General features: G+C 35.8%; 1 protein-coding gene across 2 annotated transcripts in view; it reads right to left on the reverse strand.

Moving 5' to 3' along the window:
• The window catches only part of SLC9A9 (solute carrier family 9 member A9), a 217,526-nt gene that overhangs the window by 148,570 nt on the left and 47,695 nt on the right, over positions 1-21,261 (reverse strand). For both annotated transcript variants that reach the window (XM_068692820.1, XM_068692819.1), the window contains exon 6: positions 12,130-12,235. In XM_068692820.1, the coding sequence (XP_068548921.1) occupies positions 12,130-12,235 (106 nt within the window). The remainder of the gene's footprint in view (positions 1-12,129; positions 12,236-21,261) is intronic.

Raw genomic sequence — 21,261 nt, forward strand, 5'->3', positions numbered from 1 at the left:
GGGTCACAGCCTTTTTCCCTTAGTGAAGACACACCTTTCATGTATACCCAGTTTGCTGTCTCTGTGTTTCAGCTGAGAACATAGCTGTTATGGGAATGATTTTCAGATCTCGGTACCCTATCAAATTTTTTTCAAGCCCCCACCAAACAGATGATAATTTTTGGCTCTTGCTAATCTGGATTTGAGATGAGCCAGTAATCTAAAGAAGAAAATCTTTATAATCGCCTGAGCTGTCCAATTCCACCTACATTTCATTATTGAAAATATTTTCTAAATTTTTCTTAAAAAAAAAAAAAGGAAAGGCTAGGGAAAAATGACTCTGGTGTTGTCTGAATGAAATACTATCTTGATAACAGAACTTCTCTCACAAATATTAGTTCCGCTTCTATTGCTGTATAATAAATGGTTGCAGTTGTTGCCATGGCAATTTTCATTTTAAAAAACGTATCCAAGTGAAGACAAGAAATGCAGCTGTTATCATGAGAAAGTCTAAAATAAATCCAGATGTGAACTGCATGCTCTAGTGTTGGCAGTAACAATGTCAAAACCAAAACATGTTACATGTTTTGTCTTCTTGATACAGTGGAGCTGAGAATAGGGATTTAGGGATATTTTGAATTGTAGGTCTCTGGTTCCAATCCAAATACAGCAAATGAACAGAATAAAACTTACCTTAGGGAAAGACACTTCACTTGCTACAAAAGCTGGTCAGCCTCGCATTGAGAATGACGGTAATATTCCTATAGGAACAAGTTGGACTTGAAGCTCTTCTCATTTACCTTTCTGATAATACTCACATTACTGCAGCTGAAATCTAGCCATTTTGCAAAACCAGTATAGAGAAAATACATTTATTTGCCTATCTTGTACAAAAACTGTAAAATCGCATAAGTGTAAGGCTTTCTCACTATTCCACTTTGAAATTCAGACTTGTCTCTCCTAAGGGGAAGAAAGGAAATTACCCATCTGTTGCTCCTGCATCTTTCACTGCTGTGAAAAGATGCCTGAGTCTAGCAATATTTTAAGGTTTTGGAAACGTTTAGCTGACAAATCTATGTAGAGATCAGATAAAACTCATCAACTCATCTTCTAAGACCCTATTTGCATTAGGTTTGTGCCATCTAAAATTCAAATGTGATTTTTTTCCTGTTATTGCTTTTCCCCAAACTCTTCTGCCTACTGTTTGACCAGCCATCAGAACTGACCAGCAGCATCAATCTTGTGATGCTCTCTCCCCTGTTTTTCACAAAGTAGTAAGGAGGAGAATTAAGAGCTATGTGTACCAGAAATAAAGAGGGGGGTATCTCTTGGCTTTAGGGAAAGAAGGAGATTGGTTTAGCAGTTTACAGTCCCGGATTATGCTTTAGAAATAATTTCTTTCCATCTCAGATGGGAAAGGAAAAGACTGGTGACTGCAGCACTACTGCTGGAGTAGTAGGTCAAGCAATTCAGGAGAACAGGTGGAGTGAGATAGAGACAGTGAGAGAGAAGAAGATTGGGACAAAAACAAAATCAGGTGGAAATGATGAGACAGTGGAGCTCTATAGCCATTGGAATAAATTCTAAGAATAGAAGTTTGCTGAGTCTCACCATTTAAGTAGCTCTGAAATGCACTACCTAGAGGTACATGCTCCTCCTGCTGTGCCTGGTGTGCAGGGAAGGCAGCTGCATCCAGCTGCCATCAATTATTCTCTTTGCTCAACTGACAAAAGTATATTCTGAAAACACTAAAGTTCCTAATCCAAATGTCTAACCACATGCTCTGAGGTAATGTCTTGGGTATGGACTGAGGGAGGTTTCTGTGGATGAAAAATAAACCTCAAAAATTACATTTGATTAAAATGTGTACAGGAGGTGTGTCTCCATTCCTCTTCTGTAAGACATGAAATTATATTTTGGGCATTATGTAACTTTTGAGTACGTGATAACATTTGTGGTATTTTGATGTATGTCATGGATGAATCCCCATGTAAACACAAGCCTATATGTACATGTGTGCGCATGCAAAAGAATTTCATGTGGATTGATGTTGGTTCACTCTAACAGACTCAAGAATTTATGGATTTGAGTCTTAAAAGATTAAGGCTTGCAGTAGAAACCAGTTTGCCTGATGCTGTTGCTGGTCAAATAAAAAATAGGAATTAGAGCAGGTTAGAATGATAAAATTCAAATTAAGCTGGGGAGGATCACTAGGGACATCAGTCTTTCCTGCTTCTGGGTAGCCACTGGAAATACGCAGCCAATTCTACCACAGTGCAAGCAGGTTCTTCTTGCATTTCTTTCATGTGATCACAACCTGATCTCCAAAGAATAAAAGAATTTTGATGGGGTTTTACACTGTTGGAACACAACATCTGTGTCATTAAAAAAGCCATACTTTTCAATATAGTATTTCTGGAAAGGTTTTCAACAGTGAATAGGTATTGATGGGTACCAGTAAATGAACTGGCAAACTCTCCCTCACCTTTCCAGTACATATGCCTTTTCTACTGTCTGTCCTCCCGGGAAGACTTGTAAATATGTTCTACTGCAAGTACCAGGCAGACTGTTATGGACAGTGCTCTCATCCAGATGAGCTTTCTTTTGCAACACCTCAAGGGAAATAGTATCAATACATTCATTTTCTACTAAGAGGGAGTTGTCTCTCTAAGTGGAATTAGACTCTGTATGTAATGATCTTCCTCAGAAAATCTGTGTCATTCACTAGAGAAAGGTTATTTGGATAAGGAAAAACATCTGGAAGAGCTTAAAAAACAAGCTGACTCGTACCAGGGTGTATTTCTGTTATGAAGAGTTCCCAACTGAAATCTTTGAAATGAAGAAGCTTTGATGCCACTTCAGTCATTTGTATGGAAAATGTAGCTAAATAAATGCCTCTTAGATGTGATTTGCAAGCTCTGCAAGCAGCATGCTTAATTCTGAGCTTGCGTTTCAAATTTTTAAATGTTATCAGTTTGTTTGTGTATAAGTGGACAGAAATACCTGCAGCTAGTCTGATTTGATTGGATATGACAAGTACAGACATTCCCAGCTGATATGAGCTAAGTTACATTTTAATACATCCCTGAGGGTAATCTCCATAACAGTAGTCACTGAAATCTATTCTAGTTTACCAGACAGCAAACGAAGGCTGCCTATTCAAATAAATTGCATAAACAAAACAGAGTCAATTAGATAATTTATAGCTAGAGACACTTTTAGCATGTATTTACTAGAAGCTACGTAGAATTTTAATGTGGAGCTGATATTGGAAAAAGAGGTATGAAACATTAAAAAGTGAAAGAAATATAGTGATGAGAAATATCACTATTTCCTGAAAACATTCTGTTCCAAGTCTCCATTTCATACCGAAATTCCAGCTACAGCAAGCATTACAGAAATTCAATAATATATTTCCCTTGATTTAAGCACAGAACTGTTCTGTACAGTAAGGTTCACAGAGAAAAAAAGAAATGAAGTTTTAATAAGCAAAAGCTTCACCATATTATGTAGGATTTCCTCTATTATAGGAAAGAAGCTCTTTTAAAGTTCACGCTAATAGCAAGCTTGGTCGACTTCCCAGTGTTTGCATCTCCTGTTCCAGATGGTCAGTGACGTGAAACTCTAATTATCATCAACAAAATAAGCAGGGACTAAACCCTTCCTCAAAGGTAAAAAGAGCAGATGGGCAACCATAATTTCATTATTATAGAAATAATAGATGGAAAGGATTTCACATCCCCCTTTTTAAATCACTCACTACTTGCACAATTAACTCCTTGCTCTATTAATTTATCAGTTACTCTTATTTGTTTAGTTGAGTGGCTGCTTGGTATATAAGCCTTTCTAACAGTAGTAGTAATAGTAGCCAATTTCATCTTGTCCAAGGGGAACCAGCAAGTGAAGTGTTTGGGCTGAGCTTCCATCCAGCATTTTGCTTTCTTTCGGGTTTTTCAACAAATTCTGTTTATTCCCCTCCACAATGTAGCAGTCATTCGTTCCCAGGAATCTTTGTGAGAATAATCACAAATAGTAATTTATGTGGAATGAGGCTATGGCTGACTCCAGAGGTCTGGTTCTTAGTCATTTGTTCAGAACTGCAGCTCACAGACTTACTGTAATCCTCAAATATTTATCAAGGATTCACAGAATCACAGAATTTCTAGGTTGGAAGAGACATCAGGATCATCGAGTCCAACCTCTAACCTAACACTAACAGTCCCCACTAAACCATATCCCTAAGCTCTACATCTAAACATCTTTTAAAGACTTCCAGGGATGGTGACTCCACCACTTCCCTGGGCAGCCTGTTCCAGTGCCTAACAACCCTTTCGGTAAAGAAGTTCTTCCTAACATCTAACCTAAAACTCCCCTGGCGCAACTTAAGCCCATTCCCCCTCGTCCTGTCACCAGGCACGTGGGAGAAGAGGCCAATTCAGAGTCATGCAAGTCAGTACCATGGAGCAGCTCTTCATATGCCCGTTGTGAGGCAGTGCTGGTCTCTCTTTGACCGGCAAGTTCTCAGTCAGGTTGCACAAAGAGCAACCACCCATCTAGGCCTACCACTGCTCAAACTGAGCACAGAGAAACTCCAGTTCCTCTAGGTCTGCCAAATTTATTTATGTAAAAACAGCTCCAAAGAAGGGGTTGGGGGACATATTCCATATATTCTATTTCTGGCAGACTCTCATTTCTTTCCTGAATCAGTTTCATTACCTGATTAGACTGCACCATTCTTCAGAACCGACTGACCTAATTATTACACTTTTAGAGTTTCCTTCCACTTCAGGAGCACATTTTCAACTTAAGGATTTCAAACACAGACGTTGCTAACAAAACAAAATAAAATGCTACAGAACTGCACCAGAGGAAAAATAAGCATGCATATAAACTAAGGTTTTCCTCTCCAGCCCTATGAATGAACAAGAGTTAAGAAAATGTAAGAGTTTACAGTCTACAGGTTTCTGTATCAATGTCATGGTCTGCATTTACACAGTGTGCCACATCTTGGTTTCTTACTATGTCTTTTCTTATGCTTCCTTCTTTTTTCTCTAGCCATGTCTTCATAATGTCCATTTGTTGCCTTCAGACTTTCAGGTTCATACTTTTTCTTTCATCCCTATTTCACCATCCCTTCCCATTCTTAGAAGTCTTTGTGACATTTATGTTCTTTAGGCAGGAAAATGTTGCTTTTGTTAATCTTTTTAAAATTTTTCTCATCTGTCTGAGGGCACACATGCTTGTATTTCCTTCCTTTCTTCCTTGGCCAGAAGTACATCTCTGTGTGGTTTTTGTACAGTAGTTGGCAATGAATGAAGCTTATACACTTCTGCGAAAGAAGGACCTAGGTTCTATGTGTGAGTACACTAAAGCTATTAATTGTGTGTGCAGAAGTGCCCACTTATGATATAGGATTTTTTTACAGTATAACTTACATACTGATTTGTCTAGGTTGTGTGAGTAACATCTTGTCAACACATTTATTCATGTTAATATACATGTTAGAAATAAATAGAACAAAATAATTTAAATGATTTTTGTTGTTGTTTGCTTTTTATTATTTTATTTTTTTTTACTTCAGTGACTGAAATAGTATGATAGTAGACATTGAGAGATGGTATGGATAAATGGTTAAAATGGCTAAAAATACAGGGAGAAGGAAGAAACAACCTTTTTTTTTTTTTTTTTGATACTATGCTATAACTCAATACTGAAGCAATCATAGTTTTCACTATTTGCTAACATTTCCTAATAAATCTGAGCAGGAGATATGGGTTACGGGCTGGCAGACTTCACCATATTATTAGACTGAATGAAATCCTATTTACTTATGATGATGGAGAAACTGAAACAAAGTATTGGTGACAGAAAAGTCTTAAGTGACTGCATATAACATAAAAGTTTTGAGATAGTAAATATGGGATCTCACCATGTCACTTTTAATGGCCATTTCCTGACTGCAACTGCAGCATGAGGGAAAAACATGAGGTGAGAACATTCAGCTGTCTTTCCTCTGAAATTTGTTATTCAATGGGTTCTGGGATCAAAGTGTGGCAAACTATACAGAATAATGCTCTGAAAATTGAAGGGCAAAAAAAACAAGTCACAGACAGTCCATGACAAAAGAAGAAAGCTTAAAATATTCTTAAAGGGAGCCTTACATCTAGTGAGATATGCACCAAGGAGATATCCATCATACCTTTCAAAGCCAATATTATTTCCTGAAAATCCCAGCTCCTAATTTCATTATTCAGCAGCATAGTTACGCTGACTTTTCTTTTCCTGTATAGGTCTACTAATTTTAATATAAAATAAACAAGGAATCACAATTAGAAATAAAGCCTGCTTGTAAAAAGTGAGAAAGTAACATTTGCTGATAATGGTTGTTAATTAACCAAACCAGTGACCAAGTTAAATGAAACATAAACTGAATATTTGTACCTGTATTTGGTGTGTGTTGAATGTCTCCTCAGTCTCTGACTACAGAAGTGTTTCTTCAGTCTCTGACTACATTTTTCCTCATTTGTAAACTTATCCTCTTGTTTGATGCCATACCAATAGAATTTAAACCTCATAAGTAATAAAAATACTGGTAAACAAATAAATATCTAAACCCAGAAAGGTTTAAAGGTTCTTATTCATCTTCTATTTGAGGTCCATTTGATCAGAAGAGTTTCATGTATTTTGGAGAGATCTGAACTGAACTAAAATTAGTAATATCATGACTGTACCTACTAGTAAGGATCACCGTTGTGACAGAAGGAATTCTCTTGTCTTCCTAAGGCAATCATAGGGATCACTGTCTGAGAAATGTCAGCCTTACAAGGAACTAGCAAAAACTGAGCCGAACACTGGCTTCCGAGGTATTTCCCATGGAAATTAATACTGTTTTCCAAAACATTTCTCTCACCTCTGCTCACTTGTCTCAGTTACCTCTGCTGTGTTACTTTAGAAAGCCCTATGCAAGTTACCAGAACTTCTGAGAAGACAGAATGGTTTGAACATGACATTAATTTGCATACAGTACTGCTAGACTAGAATGAAAATATTTTTTGAGCAGAGACATGGAGCTATGGAAAGTGTTAGAACATGACCATCCTAGAAATATTTAACGGGAGCCATGAAACTACTTTTATAAAAGATTTCCCTACTGGGCATAGTAATGCTGATCATTATTCATTTGCCCTGCTCCCTTTCACCTCAATACTAAGCCCTGCAATACTACCCCCTTTCCCCTCAATACTAACCCATAAACAGACTGAATAATCGAAATGCCTCCTTTATGCTCTATTCTATTCTAGTGGATAAACTCTGATATTTATTTTGAAGAAGGAAAGACAAAAGCAAGATTAAATAGGCTGCTTCCAAATTATTTGTTTTAAATTTCAAGTCTTCAAAACTATTATAAAGGAGTTTGGATTCTAAGGACAGTTAATTTATCAAGCACAGATATGGTGTCATGTGCTGTAGCTGGATCATGAAAAAAGGACTTGGAATATATCTGTTTTTAGAGAAAAATCGTATTCCAACAAAGCTGGGAAATGAAATTTCGTCATCATAGTAAACTGCTTGGAAAATCTTTGAACCAACACAGAGAAGTTTATTTTATAGAATGGGTTGCAGCACCTTTTTACTAGCATAGATTTTCCAAAAGAAAACAAAAGGAATGTTTTACATTCGTGCCATTTTATCTGTCCAATAGAGGCTCACTGAATTCCTGAAACATACAACAACAGGACCTTTTACCCTTCCAGATCCTACTGCTCCAAGAATTTAGCTTTTTAGTCCTGGTTCTAGATTTTTGCAAAAGGATCCTTACATCTTGACTATGTCAAAATCCAAGCCTTCCATAGCCTAATGTTCGTCAATAAGCATGAGTGAACTTTATGAAATGCATCCAACCTGTTGATACATTACAAAAGAGGCAGGATATCCAACTTGAACCAACTCAGTATTTTTCAGTTATGTTCCTCTTCACCTTCTTCTACAGAACCTCCAAGGTCATCATCTCTTCCTTCACATACCATTTAAGGTACTTAAAAACAACAAGCCAAACTTTATAAGAAAACTATGTTTACAGTATTAGTTTCCTCTCTGCACAGAAATATCCAAACTTTGCAGCTTTCTAGGGCAATTAGCATTCTGAAAAGGTAGGACTTCATTTCCTATGTCAGCTAGAATCCATGTTCTCTGGTTTCTCTGCTATGTGATCTTCCTCTACACTTTTTATCTCCAGGATTTCCACTTCACTCACATATCAAACTGTTCTTGATTGCATATAACAGAGGGATGGGAAATAATAAATCAATTTCTTGTTGGAACTAATAAATCCATGTCCAAATGTCATATGTCCCATGTCCCCTAGCTGCCACTCACTTCTGATGATTACATATGAAAGACAATACCATATGTTGATTGTAGACTTTTTATACATACTAGCTAACATGCTTGCTGCCAGTGTGACTTCCACACTATCACATCTTCTAGGAAGGAGATGAAACTCAGGCAAACTGAGCCAATACTGGAGTACAAAAGCCAGTGGAGAAACAGAGGCACCTCTTTTGCATAATGATGTTACAAACACTTCTCACACTGACTACAATGGAAACATTTCTTGTGCAATGTTCTCTAAGATAATTTGTTAGCAGGGAACATGTATCAGTATTCATTACTGCTTTCCACATCCTGCACTCAGAGAGCACTCAGCATGAGAAAGATTAAATAGCTCTGCTAAATATACTATCTTGATGATAATGACCTGTTCAGCCACTTTTCTGTCATATCTCAAGATATTCAGTGCTATTTTTACAACTTCTTCCACACTTTCTTACACAAATTCCTCTGCAAATATGCAAAAACTATGTGAAGTCCAAAACTACAGCATGTATGCTCAAAATATATGCAAATGTTTGCTTCAACAAGTTTTATATCGTACATAGAGAGAACAATGAAAACGGAATGAAAGAGAAGTAAGAGGTCAATCTTCAAGATTTGCTGAAAAATATTCATAAATTATTAATTTTCAACCAGACTCAACAGTCTTCGTCACACACAATTCTGAATTTACTGGTTACTGGGATGTTTCTCAGTTATGATCTTTAGAATGCAGTCCGCAGCTAGTAAGTTACCAAGTGCACACACTTCTTTGTTCATTGTATTTGTCTATAAAGTGCTATATACATTTTTCTGTAATGATAAATATTCCTCAGTCTGGAATTCATGAATGAAATATATCACCTTGAATGTTTCATCCTATGGCTTTCATAAAAGGTTGCTGCAATCTGTTGTTTAAAATCAGATTCCAAATAGGGATGTTACACTATTCTAATCACAAAGTGGTTTCACTCTCTAATCACAAAGACTATGTATAGCATGTATAAACACCCAAAAGAAGCTCAAATATCTATTTTCCTATGTATGCCTTGTTTGTTTGTTTTAATTTAGGCACATATAAACTACTTCTAGAGATACTGGTTAGGCTGTAAATAGACAGAGAATGAGTACACGGGTGACAAGTCCATTTCCTGGAGAACAAAGTACATAGTAAATATTCATGGCATAATTATTCATATAGCTTTTTCCACATAAAAGCAGGCAAGTTTAGTCAGCTAATGAGTATTGTCTTGTAGCTCTGTTATCATTTTTCTTAAATACCATGAATCCTTGATATAAACGGGCTTTAAAATGACTAATTCTGAATGTTTAAAATGTGAAATATAGGGTCTGACTGCTATAGGGTCTAAACTGGTCTGACTGCTGTCCTTCTTAACTAAATGATACACAGTGCAGTAAAAATGTTGGAGGGAGAAGCTGGAGGAAAAGATAGGCATTAGTATAAAGCCTTGTTGGCAGATAGCCATACTGCTACCTTCACCTTGCCAAATCATCACAGCTAACCATAAGAGGCTTCCCTCTTTTCTCTTCCTTTCCTGTAATGAGTCATTCCTGCAGACATTAACTTGGTTATTTTGTGAGCTGATGAAACACTGTGTATTCTCTTTTTCAGTCTTCTATTTACCGTTACAAAGTGTACAAAATGACTTGTTATTGCTTTTCTGTATTTGTAAACATTATTCTCACACCTTTTTAAATAGTCCCTTATTACTATAATTATGAACATGCTGTGTTTGCACCATCCTGAAAAGGTGTATATGTTACAGAGAAAAAAAAACAAACCAAACCAAACCAAAACAAAAACCCTAGCTGTTCTTTCATAGTGACAGAAAAATAATATTCTTCATTTAAATTCATTTTGGTTTACTGGATTGTTAACACATTGAAGCTGACACTATTAACAGTATAGCTTTACTTACAAAGGTACAGAAAGGAAGATCATTTTAAGTTGCAGAAACATTTCCTTTGTGCAGAAGCTGATTATTTAAGCCAGAAATTAATGAAATGTGAAACTGATGATATATTCTCTTCATTCTCTGCAAATGACTAAATCTATTAGAGTAATCGAGGTATTGTTACTCACACTGGGTATACAGAACAATACACTAATTTTACAGGGACAAGAGATTCTATAGTAAAGAAAGTTTGTAATGTACCATGTATAGCTAAGAAAACAAAAGGAGATAGCCAGCATTAGTGTCAGGCACCATTCCAGTTGATTTTTTTATCCATGTACAGGCTGAGGATCCTAACCTAGACCTGAGTACAGGGAACCTGAACAGATGCTAGAAACTCATGAATCAGGTGCTATCTGATAGTACTTATCTTCCTAGATTTACTTTGCAGTTGAGTTTCACTTTTGAAGAGATCCATGTACTTTGACATCACAGTGACTGAAAACTACAGACACTTAAAACATTCTGAGTGTCTCTATGCTGCATGTAGCATAGTTGTTACACAGCCTATAGGAATCTGGCTTTAACAAATGAAGAGTCTAAATGAGCTGTAAATGTCTAGGTCTCTATTAAACAATGCCAAATGAAACAGAGAAGAAAATTCCAGTCTTTTTGTCACCTACAAGCTTCTTTCCAATTTTTAAAGCTGCCTTAATGGATGCTTTTCTATCTGTTCCCTCTACCGAGGTTGCCATTCCTTGCTTAGTTTTCCTTTTGTGCATTTTATTGTCTGACATACTAGATGCTCTGCTAAGTGGCACATTCCAACCCAGATATGCTCAGACAATTCAGCATTTGAGAATATCGTTCTTGCTCTAAAAACAATGCAAGGATTTTAGTGTAGGTGAACATAACTAGACTGATAACTGGAATATAATAAATTAAATAGGATTACTATTTTTAGTATCTTGAACTTTTTTTTTTTTTTTAATTCAACTATTATAATTGTTTCAGACAACATGTGAAGTCATTTTTTAATGACTAACCTTCGTAAAAAACTTTATTTATTTATTTATTTATTTATTTTTCCAAGAATAGCAGAAATCCTAGTTCAAGGATCTGTATTTTAAGGAAAAAGGTGGCAGTGAACTGAGGCTTAATGTGAAGCACCTTCAAGCATCCCAGAAAATGATTTTGCAAAGTTATGTTACTTTTAAGATTGTCTTAACCTGATTGAGTTAACTTGAGATCCTGTTAATCGTGTACTTAGCATCTCTCTTTTTAGGACAGCACATGATTTTTACCCATTATTTGTGATGTTTGAGGATTCCTGAGAGTAAAAAGGCTTTATATAAATTTAAGATAATATTGCCAGCTGAAACTCTGTCAGATTTAATAGGCAGAAAGAGATAAGCTGGGCTACAGTGTACCACTTTGTGGTTTTAACTGTGGAAAATAATAGATTGCAAAAAGTAGAATAAAATATATCTTCTATTTCAAAAGTTCTGACTCCATTTTTACAGTAGCCCTATGTCCTAGGTCCCCAATCAGCTTTATTTTTTCAATATATGTTGTTGAGAAAAGAATTCACGTTAAATTAAATATGCACATTTTACAGAATATACTGCTTTCTAGGCTGAAGAAAATGAATGAAAGTTGCATTTTGGATACTCAGTTGCTATTAATAATACTGGAATTATTTTATTTAACAAACCAATAACAACTCCAAAATGATATCTCTGTGATGAAAACTTAAAATGCTTTATCTATACTTGGACACACAATATGATTTGTGAACGATATCAGCAATTTATGCTTGGAATTACCTCACCAAGTAAAGAATCAAAGTGGCTGTACTTACTATGTCAGCACAATAGCCACAGCATCATTTAGAACACTCTCTCCAAACAGTAGCGTGTACAAATCTGTGTCCACATGCAGCTCATGGAAAATAGCAAGGACTGTCACTGTATGGAGACAAAACAGTGAATTTGTTATTTTCATATTCCTCTGGCAGTTCAAGAAATAAAGCAATGTTAGGGTGTGGGCTTTGAAAAGTCTAATCTGATTTACTACCCAAGTGGCTAATAACAGGGGTCAACTGAAGTATATAAGATACTAAAATCCAGCAAGTCTATGTGTTTTGTTGCTTCAGCTAGTTAGAAAAAAGATTTCCCTCTTACACACAGAATTATGCATACATGAAAATGTCACAGTATATTTCACTGTACACAAAGGACTTGGATCTTGTCACCAAGGAGTAATAAGGGTGCTGAAAAGCGTTGGGTTTGCTATGGGCTTTGTGGGTGATTAAAGTAGTGGTTTACCTGTTTTAAGAATGTATAATTATGTTTATCCATCTGTAATGTGTTTTTATTGAGGAACACTCAAATAACCTTGTACCCTGTCCTACCAACAACAAAACCACTTTCACCTCATGTGCAGCACATCTGTAGTCATGAAGCTCTCTCATGCAGATCAGGACAACTGATATTTGCAACCCATTTTAGGGTTCCTTCAGTGTTCCTTCATTGATTGAAGTCCCTTCCTACTCCCCAAGTGGTATGCTATATCTGACTTACCTTACCAGTGCAGCAGAAAAAATTTAGTTTGTGTCAGATTTCAACTTGTTGGCTAAATCATTTAGACACACGTCCTCAAGGGCATGTAGATATCTGTACCATACTTAGGATTTTAAAGGACCTCAGTTTCCTAACCTGTACACAATCCTTTCCTAGACCTTCCTAGCATTTCATAATCTCTAAATGAAAAAAGCTATCCGTGTTCTTTGTTGATACTAGTATTCTCTCCTTGCATGGAGGAAGCAGAACTTTCACTTTCCACACATCATTTAATGTAAATGCCTCCAAATATTTGTATGGTTGAAAATTACATGGTAACTCACTGCTTCACTGGTGCTCATTCTAGTAAGTAATTGTGCAATTGATTCAGTCCTTATAGCCTACAAATCTAAAATATTAGGAGTGCCTTCAGGATGCTGTGTTAACACCTGACCTTTCAGAAATGGAAATTATACACTTTCATGTTGAGATGACTGCTGATAACTTACAAATATATGAACAGCTGATTATATTCTGTCTTAATCAAATTTATTGGAAATTTGAAATCATTGCGGATAAGATTTTCTGAAAGGTGCTTAAATATCTAAGTAATCTAAATATATATATATATTTTTATATATATATATATAAATGTACAAACCTAAAACAGATTGTCAGTTCCCCTGTGGGATTTTATGTCACAGTGATCTCTGCTGATGTGTTATCTTTGAAGAATTCTGGAAGTGTTATTCCACAGAAGGCAATTTAGGAAAAGTGTGTGAATAAACATTTGATGATATAGCTATATTTAAATGAACTAGTTTATTTTACCATCCTGATAAACTCACCCATCTAGACCCATTATGATTATAAGTTAAACCAGGAAAAGAGTTATTTCCTCAGAACAGCTCAAAGGTGTAGGAATAATCTTTATCGGCAAGGATATTTTCTTGGTTCACCAATACTCTGCTGGTGCGGCCTCATTTCCAGTACTAGGTACAGTTCTGGGCACCACAATCTAAGAACGACATAAAAATTAGAGGACATATAAAGGAAGGCAACAAAGATGGCAAAGGGTCTAGAGGGGAAGATGTATGAGTGTCTGAAGTCCCTTGGTTTGTTCAGCCCCGAGCAGAGCAGGCTGAGTGAAGGCCTCATGGCAGCCTGCAGCTCCCTCACAAGGAGAGTAGAGGGGCAGGCGCTGAGCTCTGCTCTCTGGGGACAGTGACAGGACCCGAGGCAATGGCATGGAGGTGGGACAAGGGAGGGTCAGGCTGGGGGTTAGGGAAATGTTCTTCACCCAGAGCGTGGTCGGGCACTGGGACAGGCTCCCAGGGAAATGGTCACAGCACCAAGCCTGCTGGAGTTCAAGAAACATTTAGGCAATGCTCTTCAGATATATGGTTTAATTTTTAAGTAGTCCTGTGTGGAGCCAGGAGTTGGACTTGATTATCCTTGTGGGTCCTTTCCAACTTGGGATATTCTATGATTCTATGAATATCTCTCTATGTATTTTTTTTCTTGATTAGGCAGTGCTGCCTAATTGTGCTAAATGTGCACCCATTTTAATCTCCCATTCTTTGATGGCATAACAACAGACCAGTTTTCTAAAACTCTTTGCCACTTCCAGCTTTTGCTTATTAGCATATTACTTTGGGCTTGCACTAATACTCCCTCCACAAATGATAGAAGGGAAACAGTATAGTAATCAAAGTCCAAGATACTGTTGGTATTTGAGTAGACAAAGCTAATTAGACAGATACCTACACATTCCTGTCCATCCTCTTGCCTCCTACAAAAACAACACCTTTTCTTTTATGTAACAAACATATTCTCTTACACTGAACTCTGTTCCCCAAATCTGGTTCCAGATCTTTTCGAATGAAAGTAAAATAATAAAGCAAGCAACACAATAATGCACCACTTGTCTCCTCTGTGAAAGACTCCCTAGTTCACCCACTTCTTGGGAAGTATCTTCCATTTCATATGTCTCTCCCACTCCCATTGGAGGTTACAGCATTTTTTGTTGCTTGATGAAGAATCGTGGTCTCTGGAGGAAGACCACTATCAGTATCCACTCTGTCCTTACCCCCTTCCCTCCACACCCCTCCTCCTCCTCCCCCCCCCCCCCCCCGACACTGTAAGCGATCAGTGATATGTGTCATCACTGATGACACATATTTATCTGATCTATTTTTAAAGAACTGAAGTGTTTGTGGTTTCACAAATCCCAGGGAAACTAATCCACTCTTCAGTTTATAAATGCAATTATTCCTGAACGTCTAACCTGTATTTCCCTTCCTACTCTTCAAGTCTGTAATTTCCATTCCTAACCTAATGAGACAGAAATAATTTGGCGTATTTATTGACTTTTTCTTTCCTTCAGCAACATTTTTCCTATTCAAAGATTCATTTCAGATATATCGTCTCTAAACTGACTTGCTTCTTCCAATCTTCTCTTTTCAAAAATATTTTCTATCCCTTTAATTACTAGCTAATTTTCACTAAACTTTTTCTAATCAGATGGTATCTTTCTTGAAATACAGTGCTCATAACCCTATCCAGTTACTGTAGCTGATGCTTGCTGTCAAGAAATAGAGTGAAATGATGCGGTAGAATATATGTTTATGAAACTGAAACTGTTTTCCTTTCCCCCTCCCCACCCGTATTAGTCCTCATGACTCATTTTCAGGTTGTAAACTTGAAATCCTTTTCAGCAGTAAATGCCATTTTCTTAGCTTCTATCTATTAAGATGACTATTCCTAACTGTAGCACTTATCCTTGTTGATTTTAAACTATTGCAAGGATTAAGTTGAATTCTAATCCTGTTTTTCAAAGTGCTTGCTATCTCCTCTCAGCATATTATTATATGTTAAAGAAGCATCCTCTATTGCCTTAGCCAACTCATTAATTAAAATGTTAAATGGTATCTGCACAAGAACAGAGAGCAGCAGAACCTCTAGCACATCCGTACCATTTAAGAATTCAGTAAAACATTTGCATTGTTTTGCCAAAAGCATATAGCCATTTATTCAAGATCACATTTGCTTTTATTGCTTATGAGAATCTATGGATACATGTACGAATAGGCACATTAAAAAGGACATGACACTAAATTAAGGGAAAAAAAATTTGAATTACTCTCCAGATAGAAAAATACTTTGTGAATAATCATAGTTGTCCAAAATAGTCACACTATGTTTTGTCTGATGGACGACTTTAAAAGAGAACAAATTTAAAGATTCAGCATTTGCCATCATATATCACAGTAATCTGTGACATCTGATCTGTGAGAAGATTTATATTTAAGTAAAGTGTATAGTCTTTAGATACTACATTGCAGTATGGCCTCCCTAGCTTTCTTAAGGCAAAGTAGGTAGGACTTGATTTTTGTGTGGTAAACTTCTTAAAGTCTTTTATAATTCATTTAGATACAGTACGATAATATGGATTAAAAAAATACTAAACTACATTTCCCTAAACTACAGTGACTCTTAAGCTCTTATTTCAATCTAAGCATATGAGGACGGAGATAGAGACAGGTAAAGAACTAAACAGTTGGTAATTTGGGGACAGCAAACAAACATATTTTTGTGGCAGTAGAAAACCCCCCAAAATAGAAATAATAATAATAATAATAATAATAATAATAATAATAATAATAATAATAATAATAATAATAATAATAATAATAATAAACATGTAATAGACCTCCTGACTCAGAAAAGGTAGTGAAATTCATTAAATGAATCAGTGGTGGGAAGCCTGAAATAATTAAGCATCTAAGATTTTCTCAGTACTTGTGCCAAGAGAAATCTGATTCTCTTCTTCCTTGACTTCATGGACTGAGGGAACATCTGTTAGATTCTAAGCCTAGCATGATTTTGATTGTATCCAAGTCAGAACTGGTGTCTGTGGAGCTGGTCTGTGAAAGATATCTTTTGACATATATAGAAAAAAATGGACTTAATTGCTGTAAAAAGGATAATTGAAAATGTATAACTTCAGCAAACTTCAACAATCTGTAAGCTAACTGTATCCAATACTTCTTTGCTGTTGTGTTTGAAAAGAACAAGGAAACTCAGAAAATAAATGCAACCATTATATAAAGTACGGGTTTTATCTTATCTTAATCTTCTGACTAGAACAATTAATATCTTTTCTAACTCTATCTTTTCTAACTTTCCATTATCAAATGGAAAGAAAATCAGATGAGAGAAGTCTCACTTATGTTTTCCATCAATTTTTCTTTAAAAATAACAATTCCAATTTTAATTATAGACTCCTTTCCCTAATAAACACTACTCACAGAGTAGGTCAGGGGTGTATAAGGAGAAAGCAAAAATATTTTAATTAAAAACATGCTTATAAACAGGCCTATAGAACCAGTGCAAAAATGTATTACTCTGCTGTATTTATAAACTGTGCTTTTTAATGCAAAATCCTCTGATTTTTATGAGAAATGGGAACTGTTCTTTCTGATAAATATCCAATTTTATCAATAACAGCAGCAGTGCAACTCACATCTTAGGTTCAGCTGTAACTATAGTAACTTCAAATAGAAAAGAGCCTTGTGATTATCAATATGACCAAAGGTAAGGGAGTTCATGTAGCTCAGAAATAGCTGTGCTTCAGCAAACCTTGTGAAGGTAAATCTGTTTTCTATGCTTGAAAGGTCAAAAGTTAAAAAAATAAGCAGTGCTAAAGATACATGAAATTTCTCTGGATTGGAAGGTCATTGCACAAAATGTGTTAATAACAGCTACAACAAACTGCCAAAGCTATACTTTCCAGTAATTTTTTGGTGGCTAAGGCAGAGGTCAAATCTTTTAGTTCATGTGTCAGTTTTGTTCTGTCATTCACATGATTCCATTAAAACTACTGGTACCCTGAAGCAGCCTGTTCCTGGGACTTATTGTTGTGTCTGCCTTTCAGCCACACAAGACAGTTGATGCCAGATATCCTTATCCATGCCCACACTTGAGGCAGTTTCATTTTGCAGGTCTCTAGGGACCTAGAGTTAGGGCTCTGCTCTCTATTCCAGCCCCTTTTCCACAGCCTCTTTGGTGCTCTTGACATGTGCACCAGAACAAAGGCATGAAAAGGCTCCTTCCTTTTTGCATCACCCAAAAAAAACTTCCAGCCTCCAGAGTTAGGTTACATTAGAAATCAAAATGCAGTACTAATACAAGGGAAATGCTTTCAACAGTGAAAACAGTGAAACAAGTCTGTGCTGTTTTACATAGATTAACTAATGAGAAGAGATGATTTCCCAAAAAACATGATAAATGGTATCGGTTGATCAGATTGAAAGATACTGATCTGATGCTTAAAATCAAACACTAATTAAGGGAGAATTTGATGATGTTTTAAAATATTACTTCTTAAAAATTAAACTTCTCACCTGAAGTCTTGAAATGAGAAACTTTTTCTGTTCAATAATGAATAAATTATTGGAAAGATATATTTCCTGTAAATTGATTGATTCACTTGAAAACAATCTGTCTTTCCCATAAAGTTTCTTTTATTTTTATTTTATTTTTATTTTATTTATTTATTTATTTATTTATTTATTTTTACTGGAGATCCAAGAGCTTCTATAATGCAAAATGTAGAAACATAACTAAATATTTTAGGGAGCTAAGATTCGTAAACTGTAACACTCAAAGGATTTTCTCTTTTTAATTTTTCTTTTTAGTTCAACATTCGGTGTAATATTGGTTTCTGTATCAGCTTGTGATAATTCATCTTTATTGGAAAGTAGATAAAGGAATCTCAAACACAGTCCCAGGTATAACCAATCGTAATTTAACTTCTAAATTTTAGTTCAAATGCAATTTTCTATAGAAGGGAACCTATGGAATATTGTTGAAAATTTTCTGAATTAGTTTTATGCCAAAATCTCTATATGAAGATCTTTAAATGCTCACCTAGAGAGTGCTATGCTGTTATTTCCTTTTTCCTAACAATATAAGGAACTTCTAAATGGCACGTATTTATTTACTGCCCTTGTAGTAAAATTATTCATTTAACATGTAAACATCTACAAGTCATCTTTATTGTTACAAATAAGGAACTCAGTCAAAACAACTTCCGTTGAGTCAACAGATCGGTTTTTAACATCTTTTGAGACTTAATTGCTTTTCATAACCAAGGGAAATTAAAACTGGTTTTGGAATGTGTCTATTCAGTGAATGTGTCTACACAGTGAAAAAATAAATGAAAAATCAAGTACCATATCTGACAAGAATTTCTTATTTCATACTAGGACAGTAATTTATTATTCTATTCTACAACACCAACAACATTTCACCAGAGATTTCTCTTTTTTAAAGCTAGATATCAAATGTAAAATCACATATGAAACTGATTATTTTATATGCTTCATATGATCTATCAGTCCTTTAGAGGATTGTGTTTTCACTGATTTTGGAATTCCTGTGAGCTCTTAGCATGGCTTGAGATTATAATTCACTAGCAAATCCTACAGGAGAGTGAAATATTTTCAGCAATGTCTACCATTAAATTAAGCAAAAATTTCATGTAAAATTCTCTCATCTTTTGGGGGACTGAAATTAGATTAGATCAGTAAAACATCTAACAGCTTAGATAACAGAAGGAGCAAGACTGAACATTCAAACAAACCTTGGACACACACAGGTACTCTATATAAGCAGAAGAGTAATTACCAAGAACATTAATAGATGACAGTTTGTCCCACTAAAAGTATTCAGAACTGCAGTATTAGCTGTTTAAGCCTATTAAAAATTCTGGGTAAAGTAATCCTTGTGACTTCTTATTCCTTCCAGTGGAAGAGGAAGTTCACCCTCCCCTCCCCCTGAGCTTTGCCAGATTATTCAGTGGTGATTTAACACTATTGTAATCAAAATCACTGTGTTTGTCTTATACGTGTATGTATATCCCCTTGTAAATCAACATTTTCATTTGTGGAACAAAATAGTAATGGAATGGAAAATGGGAAAAGAAACAAAGCCAACTACAAACTATTCATAGCACAATCAAGAAAAGTACTTGGAAGCTTTAAGCAACTTTTTATTCCATAAGCAATTATTTTTCTTATGTGTAATTTCTGCTTTTAGTTTCTGTGTTGTTCTCTTGTTCTGATCATGTGATGAACCTTATTAAAGTAGTTGGGGGACTTTATAAGTGGCAGAATCCTGGATGCTTAGCTTAATTTGAGAATAACAATTTGAGGCAGCTTTTACAGAAATCTTGCAACAACAGGTTTTGTTGAAATAAATTGTTTTACACCACATTTTTAAGCCATCAGAATGATAAATCACAAGCTCTCATAGTCTTTTGTTAAATATTGAGGTTTCATTTAAAGAATGGAACAAATTTGTGGAACAATGTTGCTTTTTGTCACTTTTTTTAATAGCCAAGATTTTGAAAGACTTTTTCATATGTTTCTCAGAGAAGCTTGTCAGGGGTATTAGCACTAACACAGCATGTCATGTGCATCGTGAAATGCTTTTTGTTCTTTTTCCTGTAACCGCTCAACTGAAAATTTTGCAAAAATCCAGTGTACCTTTCCATAATCTTCACTTTGTTTTTGCACGATATTGTAGTTAGAATATCAATAAATTCTCTTTTCACTTCCTCCTTCACAGTTTTTCCATAGATGCAAAACCAATATTTAAGACTACCAGAGTAGTCTTACTATGAACATAGTCAGTGTAACAAAAATTTGCTAAGTCTATGAATAACTTTGAGGTTAGCCCTGTTTTAATTATTAGGTTGGATAGGAAATACTCCAGAGGTCCCTTCTGATATACACGATCCTGTAACTCTATGACTTGGAATTCCACTGAATGTTTCTCCCACACTTGGGTATTTACTGTAACTGTAGGCTTTAAACCTCACATCTGCAAGTTCTGGTCAACATATTGGTACCGATCTTTTCATAATTGTATTAACCATGCAACAGTGCGTTCAAATTCTAAATTGATACCTTATAAACTATATTTATATGGCCATATCTGAAAGTTAGTTCCCCATATCTTTAAACTAGGTTAGATCACACATTTTATAAGTGATCTGGATGCAGGACTCAAATACATACTAAGTAAGTTTGTAGATGATACTAAATTAGGAGGAGCTGTTGACACCCTCAGGGGTAGAGAGGCTTTGCAAACTTTTGCAAAAGGTAGAGATCTTGACAAACTAGAGGGTTGGGCACTCACCATCTGTATGAAATTTAAAAAGAGCAAGTGTGCCTGGGGTGTGGCAATCCTGAATACACATTCAGGCTGGGGGACAAGAGAAAGGATTTGCGGATCCTGGTTGATTGCAAATTGAATATAAGCCAGCAGTGTGCCCTGGCAGCCGAAAGGGCCAACCATAGCCTGAGATGCATTTGGCACAGCATGGCTGGATGGTTGAGGGAAGTGACCTGATCTGCTCTGCACAG

This window comes from Anas acuta, chromosome 9 (assembly GCF_963932015.1).
Source record: "Anas acuta chromosome 9, bAnaAcu1.1, whole genome shotgun sequence".
NCBI lineage: Eukaryota > Metazoa > Chordata > Aves > Anseriformes > Anatidae > Anas > Anas acuta.